The sequence below is a fragment of the Balaenoptera physalus genome (genome assembly GCF_965194825.1).
Source record: "Balaenoptera physalus genome assembly, chromosome: 6".
Taxonomy (NCBI): domain Eukaryota; kingdom Metazoa; phylum Chordata; class Mammalia; order Artiodactyla; family Balaenopteridae; genus Balaenoptera; species Balaenoptera physalus.
Genome location: NC_138885.1, coordinates 92,876,124 through 92,886,337, shown reverse-complemented (window position 1 = coordinate 92,886,337; position 10,214 = coordinate 92,876,124). Strand labels below are relative to the sequence as shown.

Genomic DNA, 10,214 nt, shown 5'->3' with positions numbered 1-10,214 from the left:
CTGAGGAAACAACCCCACCCGCAATCACAATACTGATTAAGCATCCTAGAAATTGTCCTTATAAGCTCGTGGAAAAATTTTGGATTTCAGTCATCATCAGTTAGACTTGGGGCTACTGATCTTGCATTTTAGTGGAAGTTCATACTCTGTTCATTTAGTGACTTAACATATGAGGTTTAGAGTATCATGATCCTCCTACTAGGAAAGTGAAAGGTGTAACAGTTCTTAAATTTGTATTGCTGGAAGGGACTCCCTTGTTTTGGAGATGAAGAAACAGGCCAAAGAAGTTAACTCTACCTGGGCCAATGTCACACAAGTGAAGACGAAATCAAGCTAGCTAGCATCAAGTTCTCCTAACCCTTGCTGGAATGAGGCTCTTTAACACCCCTCACATATCCCTTTAATTACTTGGTTTTTTGCTTTCAGCTACTTGGATTAGTGTTGCAAAGTTGCTCAACTTCCCCTCGTACTATTCGCCAGTTTTCTTTTTGTGGAAAACTGCAACTCCAATAGCTTGCTTTTGGTTTCAATACTTATGAACCCAACCCTACTGCTATGATACATGGAACACATAATTTTGGAATTGAATCAAGACTTCCCTAATGATCTGTTCTGTAATTCGCGTAACAGCTGAGCAATGTTTCAGGAGAGGAACAACTCAAGGTTAGGTGGAAAACCTTGAAATAGAGTTGTTGTGGCTTCCTTCTTTTTCTGGTCCCCTAAAGAGTATTTATTAGCTTAGATTAAGCTTAAGTTGTAGAAAATAACTTCCAAGGGGTAAATTGATTACAGTTAAGTTGGAATTGTGGTTTTCTGTGTTGGGCTTCTTTACCCTTCACTTTTAATGGTTCTAAAGGGGGATGACTGTTTGTTGCCTTCACTAAGAGGGGAAATTTATGATACAGCCACTACGGAGGACCTGGTTTTTAAAGAGTCAGTTGAAACCACTTTACTCAAGAGATTCTATTAGCAGAAAGATGCAGTGATCATAACTATTGCAAGAGAACAAAGGGGGAAATGCTGTTGGCCCCTGATGGCTGATTCTGGGCTATTTCTCCTAACAAGGCCTACCTCTCTGACCTCATCTGGAAGTATTCTTTGTGCCTTGTTCACGTCATTCCAGCCACGCTTTCTTTTATTCTTCCACCATGCCAGCCTCATTCCTTTCTTTGAACTTTTGCACTTGCTGTTTACCTACTGGAATATTTTTCTTCCAGATGTTTATGTGGCTAACTCGTTGTAATTCAGGTTTCACCTTATGTATCACCTCTTCTAAGGTGTTACCCTGGCCGATCCGTCTGAACTAAACCTCCTGCAATCCTATCACATCTTTAAAGAATTTCTGAATAGCATTTATTGCCAGCTTAAAAAAATCTTTGTTTAGAGTCTGTCTCCCCACCCCCACCCCTAGAATGTAAATGCCGTTGGAGAAGAGACATCTGTCTTGTTTACTCCTGAATTCCCAGTGTCCAGAATAGTGTTTGGCACATAATAGGTACCCAATAAATACTTACTGAGAAAGGTACTGGTTCAGGACCAGGGGGTCTTAGATCTGGTCCTGGTACTGCCCCTAAGTCACTGTTAGCCCTAATCAAGATCCTTCTCTCTGGGACTTGGTTTTCTCACCTGTGAACCAGAGGGCTGAGATAGATGATCTGTAAACTCCCTTCTAGCTTCAATACGAATTCTTTAAGCCATCAAGAAATTCTGTGACCTTTGCAGCAGGAGAATCTCTATTTTTTAGTTTTTCCAAACCATGCTATGGGAAGTGGGAAAACTTCATGTGCCCAAAGGCAGTGCAAAGCTAGTACTAGTGGCAGGCAGTCAAGCCTTTGAACAATTCCACTACTGCAACTGTTGCCCAAATAGCAAATACCTGGCTTGTTCCTGGGCTTGTTTCATGGCTTCCTCCAGAGCCAGCCTTGCTGCTTCCTCTTCCTTTCGCCCTCTGTCCTCTGCTTCCAGCCGAGCCTTCTCTTCTGCTTCCTGTTTCCACTGCTGATACTCCAGCCGTTCTTCTTCAGCCATTTCCATCAGGCGCTTTTGTTCTTCTGCTAACTGCATTTCCAGTTCCTTCTGTCTTTGCTTCTCTGCCTCTGCAGAACAGAAAGGCAGGTAGGCTCAGCAGGGGTCTCATTATTGGGGAATACAGCTCTCTGATCTGACTCTCAAGTTTGTGATTCCCAGGGACTCCCAGTGAGATATTCTGTAGCTTACCTGACAGCAGGTTGCCAGATCCTCTGTGGGGATTACCTTGGGTTAACTTACTAACTTAAGAGTCCTTTATCAAGCACCTACTATGTGCAGTGCACTGTGTGCAATGAATACAAAACCTTGGGGAAGAAGTTTCCAGAGCCTGGTACATTCATGGGTGGTATGCAGATGGGTTGGGGACAGGTGTCACAGCAGGGTCTGGAGAAACTTGGTGCTTACTCAGCTGGACTGACCAGTCTACAGGGTGTCATCTGCTAAAGTGCTTTCCTATTCCTCAAACGTGAGGCTGTAGAGATTCCACACATCACCTGAAAGGCTGCCCTGAAGCTATCCAGATGTTTGACTGTTTCCATCTGCTAGGGAAGGAAGCAAGGAGCAGGGCTATGTCTCCAATTTAGGCAGCTTCTGAGCAATGCTGGAAGGGCAATGAGAGGGGCAGGGTCCCACTTCAGGAGATGACTGAATTGGGAGTGGGACCCAAAAGTCATTTCCACAAACGAGTCTTTCTTATTTTGATCTGATATCTCAACTCACTAGAGTCACACATATTAATCACTTTGAAAAAAATCAGCTTATCCATTTAGAGTGCTTCACACTGAGACCTAGGATAGGAATAACTCTGGGGAGAGTCAAATGAACACCCACAGTGGGATAAATATACTTCTGTCCCAGATAGATGGGCGTTGCCGAGAGCTGACTCCCCCTCACCAGCCTTCTTGGCTTCCTCCTGCTGCTGCTTTCTCTGCAGTTCCTGCAGTTTCCTCCGGAACGCCTCCTGTTGCTGCCGAGCTCTCTCTTGGACCATTTGCAACCGGAGCCACTGCTTTCTCTCCTCCTTCTCCTGCCTCTGCTGTTCTTCCTCGAGTTTCTGTTTCCTCAAGCTGAGAAAACCCACAAATTGGTCAGAGAAACGGCAGGAAACACTGTCCTTGTAGGACAAGCCGTGCCTCTGATGGAGGCTTTGCTGGCTGCAGGCCACACGGAGCGTCCCATTCAGAAGAGACTCGTTTTCTAAGGGAAGCCTAACTGAAGAGCAGAAGCAAGAACACAACAGGCCTGGAACTAGAAGCCTGGAAGTTTCTACACAGCTCTGTGCTCTGGCGCGGGGGCCTAAGTTCCCAGAGCCTCATTTTCCATTCTTATCAAATGGATTTTGAAATTCCTGTCTCACAGCGTTGTTGTGAAGATTAAATGAGCCCAGAGGCCTATGGAAGAGCCTAACACAATGCAGACAACGTGGCAAGAGGCGCAACAAATGTTTGCTGGACCGGATCTCAAAGCCCTCCCGGGAGGATCCCGTGAACATCTATCTGGAGTAACCCTAATGGTTGAAGACACCACATCTTATCTTTGGTCCAGATTGTTCCTAGGATAACCAGGATAGTGAAAAACGAGACGTGCTGTTTTACTTCAGGGCATGAGCCTCAGAACCAGCTTTACCCCTCGTGGAAGTCAACCCCTGCCTTATCTTCTGCTTCCTATCGTGGCCGTGGCCGCCGTGGCTGCCCTACCCACCGGATCTCCAGCTCCAGCTCCTCCTTCATCTTCTCTGTCCTCTCCAGCTGCTCCTGTTGAAGCTGCCTCTCCTCCTCCCGCTGCCTTCTCTTCCTCTCCACCTCCAGCCGTCTCATCTCGGCCCTCTCTGCTCGCAGCCTGGCCCGGGAAGCTTTCTCCGGCTCCCTCTTAGCGAGGAGGACCTAAGGAACCAGAGTGTTCTTAGTGCAAGGGACGTACGGTAGTCACGGGGACCTTGTCTCGGCAGCGAGCCGTCCTCCACCCACGGGATGTTGCCTCTAATTAGAGATTAGGTGGTTTCCACACTCTGACCACAGCCGTATAAACTCTGCCACCACTGGGCTGGGCTCTGGGATCTGATCGACTTGGATCTAAGTCTCTCTCTTACTTGCTTCAGAATTTGGGGATAACAACTTAATTTCTTGGATATTGTCTTCCTTTTAGCTGGCTGTTACCAGAATTAACTGAAATAGTGAAAGAGCCAACATAATGTCTGGTACATCGTTTGTCTAGACGCACGTTATAATCACCCAAGGAGTTTTTAAAAAGTACTTGAGGCCAAAAGCCCCACCCAGACCAATTAAATGAGAATACCTAGGTGGGAGGCCTTGGTGGGTTTTCAAAAATTTAATTTAATAGTTTTGGCCATGCCACAGGGCTTGTGGGATCTTAGTTCACCCACCAGGGATCGAACCCAGGCCCGGCAGTAAAAGCTTGGAGTCCTAACCACTGGACCGCTAGGGAACTCCTTTTTTTTTTTTTTTTAAATAAACTTTTTTCTTGGTGGTTTAAAAAAGCATATTCCGGTGATTCTAACGTGAAGCCAGGGCTCAGAACCACAGGTTCTAGAAAAAGGCTGTTTTAGGGGCAGACTTAGGTGTAGATGTGTCAGACTCATATTTAATCCTATGCAAATCCACCTTTTCAATGAAACGTTCTCTTAGTTTCTGTGAAGAGTGTCTTAGCTTTCTTTTTCTTCCTGATGCCTCCTCCTCAGTCAGAAGTATCCTCCTGAGGGGAACCTTGAATGGCAACGCTTCCATGGGCACTCTGTGTATCCAACTTGGGGTGGATACTTCCTTGCTTTTTAGCCTTTGCTGAGCATGGTACTGTGGATTGACAATAAATCTAGACATTCTGAGTCTATAGCAGGCTCAGAAAAGTTCTGCCCACAGCTTAAAATTTTCATCTGCTGTATAAAGCAGAATGCTATAGTCTAGGCAGCTGGGAAGATTGAGAACTAGAAAGGAAAAATCTTTCTGAAATCCTTTTTGGAAGACCACAGGCTGTAAAATAAATAAATACATAATAATTTAAAATAGTGACAAGAGCTCTGATTTTGGAGTCGAAACATCTAAGTCTCGGCTCTACCACTTGATGGTTGTGTAACTTCTGGCAACAAACATCTAACTCTTTTAAGCCTCAGCTTCTAAGTCTGTAAAATGGGACGAATCATACCTGGGTCACAAGTGTGGCTGTAAAGATTAAATGAAATTCAGCAGAGTTGTACCATATTTGCATGTAACTTACGCGAGTTTAACCATAGTGGTTTAGCTGTGGGTTCGTTTGCAGTGTTTAAAGAAAAGGGAGATAGATGTGTGTGTATAAGTTACCCATGGCCCAGATGTGTGCCGCAGAAAAGCAGATTAGGAATGGAGGAATTTCTGCAGCTTTTGAGAGGCAAGCAGTACATGATCTCCAGGCCAAGTCAAGAATATGTGCTTGGCTCTGAGGCCTGAATTCACCTTTCCCTGTAACTGTGAGGCCTGTACCTCTCACAAATGGGTGCTGTGCCAACTTTCTGCTCTTTAAGGGTGGGTACCTGCCCTAGTAGTCTGAGAGCCTCACAGAATACATCATTTCAGAGGGGCTTTGCCACCCTGTGTCTTTGATCAGATCTGGCTCCTTAAAGGGTCAGAAGGTACCAAAGTAGAACAAATAAAGCCACTATGTAGTAGAGCTGTTTCAGTAACTGCAATGTAATTCAGGGCAGTTTTTCCCACCTCTGCAGTTGCACCAGTGAGGACTGAAACCCCTCTGGCCAAGGTGAGAATATTGGACCCTACCTTGGAAGGGTCCTTATGGCTTCCCTCTTCTTCAGATTCCATGTTTCCAGGGACAGGTGCAGTCTGGGTAGGCGATGACCTTCCATCTATAGAAACTTGGCTCTCAGGGGCATCCAATTCGGAAGAAAGCCAAGGGTCCTCTACAACAGAGCCTGAAGGAAAGAAACCTCCATCTGAGGTGTCTTTAGTTTTCTTAGAGTTCATGGCATCAGGCCCACCCAGCTCTGCTACTATTTCCAGATTCCTTTCCTTCTGTGTCTTTTTCCTTTTGACTCCAGGTTTTTTTTCTTTGGGAATTAGCTCTGATTTCTTTTCAGCCTTTGATTCCTTTGACTTTCCTGGGAGAGAACAATGGGGGATAGAGACATAGCTAATAAACGTGATCGCTGCATCCTTTTCAGTAACTTTAAAACTTCCGTGTGCAATGGAATCACCTGGGTGCGGATTCCTGAGCCACACCCCTAGAGTCTGATCCTGTAGGAATCTGCATTTTAACAACCACTCCAAGCGTTTTGAGAAGGGTAGTCCATAGACTACCCTTTGAGAAACTGCCTTATCCTACTTGGATCAACTGTAATTCAGCAGTCTTACTACTAAAGAAGTTCTGATTTACCCTGACCTATGGTGGGGGTAAGACTCTCTGGAGGGAAGCTATAGGTACAGCTGGAAAGTCATGCCTCAGGAGTCTAGCTTAAGGTTGCAACTGTGTAACCTGGTAAAGTTTAAACCTTCCATACTCTAAGGCCTCTTCCTCAGTTCTCCTCTGGGGCCACAAGTATTTCCTTTCCCAGTCCTGCCAATGCTACCCAAGTTATGGGCTACAACCATGTAAATTCAGCAAGACTTTAAAAAGCAGACCTCAAAAATAGATCTGGATGAACAACAAGGTCCTACTGTAGAGCATGGGGAACTATATTCAACATCCTGGGGTAAACCATAATGGAAAAGAATATAAAAAAAGAATGTATGTGTAGAACTGAGTCACTTTGCTGTACAGCAGAGATTGGCACAGCATTGTAAATCAACTACACTTTGATTTAAAAAAAAAAAAAGATCTGACCCAGGAAACTATCCAACGTCATCCTTTTTGACAGCCTTTGATTTGTTTCGAGGGTCTTCATATGGCCGAGAAAGAATGAGTGTAGGTTTTATGTTAAAGAAGGTCCTCAGGACACAACATTGTAAATCAACTCTACTCCAATAAAAATTAATAAAAAAAAAAAAAGAAAAGAAAGTCCCCAGAAGCATAGGAACCTGAATTCCTTGTGAGGTGCAACACAAGGAACCAAGAAGAAAAATGACAGCTGGAGTAACCATTCAGAGCATGTTACAACCTTCCCCTTCCCAAATGCTCTCACGGACCAATTCTCAGATTATGACATATTTATTATTCACAGAGGCAGTGTTTGAGAGTTACGAGTTTGGAATCAAATGACAGGTCCAGACCCTGGGTCCACCACTTTACCGTTTGATCTGTTTGATGTTACGCAAGTCACCCAACCTCTCCACATGATATAATAATAGCGCTTACTTTATGGAGCTGTTGTGGGGATTTCATGATGTCATAAATGCAGAGCTCCTAATTCAGTGGGTATTCCTTTAATAGGTGTTAGTGTTATTACTGTAATTTTCTCTGTTGCTGATTACAGGTCTCTAGGGTCCCCTGGTTTCCTCTATCCTTATCTCCCAAGATATTGACATGAAGTAAGGCTGCAACACCATCTTAGCTGTGGTAGTCAAGGAGACTCAACACAGATAGTTTGTCCCATAGGATCCATGCTGATTCTCCATGGCACCTCCTGGCTACCATTAGGTGTGTTCTCCTGGATGGTCCCTTACCAACAGCAGCCTCTGCTTCCCCACCGAGCTTTCCTTCTCTCTCCCTCTTGGGTGCCTTGGACTTATCTGTCTTGGTTCTTCTCTTTCTCTTGGCTTTGTCAATCAACTCCATCTCCTAAAGGTGAAAAAATAAGGAAAAGGAACATGATATATGTAGAAAGCAAGGAAAAAAAAAACCATCAAAGGGAGATTATGTTGGGAGTTCCCTGGCGGTCTAGTGGTTAGGGCTCGGCATTTTCACTGCCGGGGCCTGGGTTCAATCCCTGGTCGGGGAACTAAGTTCCCTCAAGCCCTGTGGCATGGCCAAAAACCAAACAAACAGGACTTCCCTGGTGGCGCAGTGGTTAAGAATCCGCCTGCCAATGCAGGGGACACGGGTTCGATCCCCGGGCTGGGAAGATCCCACATACCGTGGAGCAACTAAGCCCGTGTGCCACAACTACTGAACCTGCGTTCTAGAGCCCACAAGCCACAACTACTGAGCCCATGTGCCAAAACTATTGAAGCCTGTGCGCCTAGAGCCCGTGCTCTGCAACAAGAGAAGGCACAGCAATGAGAAACCCGTGTACTGCAACAAAGAGTAGCCCCCACTCGCCGCAACTAGAGAAAAGTCCACGCTCAGCAATGAAGACCCAACACAGCCAAAAATAAATAAATAAATAAATAAATAATTTATAAAACAAACAGAAACAAAAAACAAAAGGGAGATTATGTTGAACAAGACAGAATGGCTTAGAATGGAATTCACGTGGGTTCCATATGAAGCAGAAGAGTGATATTTATTTATTTTTTAAAAATTTTATTTATTTATTTAATTATTTAATTAATTAATTAATTATTTATTATGTATATATTTTTGTCTGTATTGGGTCTTCTTTGCTGCACGCGGGCTTTCTCTAGTTGCAGTGAGCGGGAGCAGGCTTCTCATTGTGGTGGTTTCTCTTGTTGTGGAGCACGGGCTCTAGGCGCACGGGCTCAGTAGTTGTGGCACATGGGCTCTAGAACACAGGCTCAGTAGTTGTGGCGCATGGGCTTAGTTGCTCCGCGGCATGTGGGATCTTCCCGGACCAGGGCTCGAACCCGTGTCCCTGCATTGGCAGGTGGATTCTTAACCACTGTGCCACCAGGGAAGTCCCAAGAGTGATATTTAGAGAGTGTGGCGCTTGTAGGGAGATCCTAAGGTTCAGCCTTTGATATAATTTCAGTTATAATTTCATAAAAAGAAAGAGAAATAGAATATACTTTATGATCTGCCCCCTTTTTTCTTTTCTTTTTTCTTTTTTGGCTGCACCGCACAGCTTGTGGGATCTTAGTTCCCTGACCAGGGATTGAACCCAGGTCCACGGCAGTGAAGGCCCGAATCTTAACCACTGGACCACCAGGGAATTCCCTGCTCCCTTTTTTGATGCTAAACCATCATCTACAGAGCTGGATCAAAGTGAAGCAGTTTTCACCTTTGATAGATTGCTGTTGCCACAATTAATGGTTAACTAGTTTAAATCAAATCAAAGCCAGCTCTATTCACTGCTGCATCATTTCCTAACTTTTGGGAAACTTCAAGCATATGACCACAGCCATGTCAGTCTTCAACTTTCCCCATGGGCTGGAACAATATAGAGTTTCTTCCAAAGAGAGGATGGCCACGACTACCCACTCAGTACCTGTGATGTTGTGACATAATAAGAAATATATATTTGGTCTTCGTCGCTAGCCTCTGACACAGAACTCCTAAAATTCTTGTACAGGCATACCTCAGAGATATTGTGGGTTTGGTTGCAGACAACTCCAATAAATGTGAATACTGGAATATAGCAAGTCACATGAATATTTTTGTTTCCCAGGGCCTATGAAAGTTTTGTTTACTTATGTAGTCTAAAGTGTGCAATAGTGTTATGTCTAAAAAAACAATGTACATACCTGAATTAAAAAATACTTTACTGTTAAAAAAATGCTAACCATCATCTGAGCCTTCAATGGGTCGTAATCTTTTTATGGTGGAGGGTCTTGCCTTGATGGCCGCTGACTGATCACGATGGTGGTTGCTGAAGGTTGCAGTGGCTGCAGAAATTTCTTAAAATAAGACAACAATGATGTTTGCCGCATTGATTGACATTTCCTTTCATGAACGATTTCTCTGTAGCATGCAATGCTGTTTGATAGAATTTTACCCACAGTAGAACGTTCAAAATTGGAGTCAATCCTCTCAAACCCTGCTGCTGCTTTATCAACTTAGTTACGTAATATTCTAAATCCTTTGTCATTTCAACAATCTTCACAGCATCTTCACCAGGAGTAGATTTCATCTCAAGAAACCAGTTTTTTTGTTCCTCCATAAGAAGCAACTCCTCATCCATTCAAGTTCTATCATGAGATTGCAGCAATTCAGTCACATCTTCAGGCTCTACTTCTAATTCTAGTTCTCTTGCTATTTTGACCACATCTGCAGTTACTTCCTCCACTGAAGTCTTGAACCCCTTAAAGTCACCTATGAGGGTTGCAATCAGCTTCTTCCAAGCTCCTGTTAATATTGATGTTTTGACTTCTTTCCATGACTCACAAATGTTCCTTTTTTTTTTGGCT

General features: G+C 44.2%; 1 protein-coding gene across 4 annotated transcripts in view; it reads right to left on the bottom strand.

Annotated features, from left to right (window-relative positions):
• Positions 1 to 10,214, bottom strand: part of KIAA2012 — a 126,173-nt gene that overhangs the window by 3,006 nt on the left and 112,953 nt on the right. For all 4 annotated transcript variants that reach the window (XM_082466983.1, XM_082466985.1, XM_082466984.1 and 1 more), the window contains 5 exons: positions 7,635 to 7,749; positions 5,796 to 6,133; positions 3,730 to 3,911; positions 2,923 to 3,095; positions 1,877 to 2,096 (listed from right to left, as the gene is read on the bottom strand). In XM_082466983.1, coding sequence (XP_082323109.1) covers positions 1,877 to 2,096; positions 2,923 to 3,095; positions 3,730 to 3,911; positions 5,796 to 6,133; positions 7,635 to 7,749 — 1,028 coding nt within the window. The remainder of the gene's footprint in view (positions 1 to 1,876; positions 2,097 to 2,922; positions 3,096 to 3,729; positions 3,912 to 5,795; positions 6,134 to 7,634; positions 7,750 to 10,214) is intronic.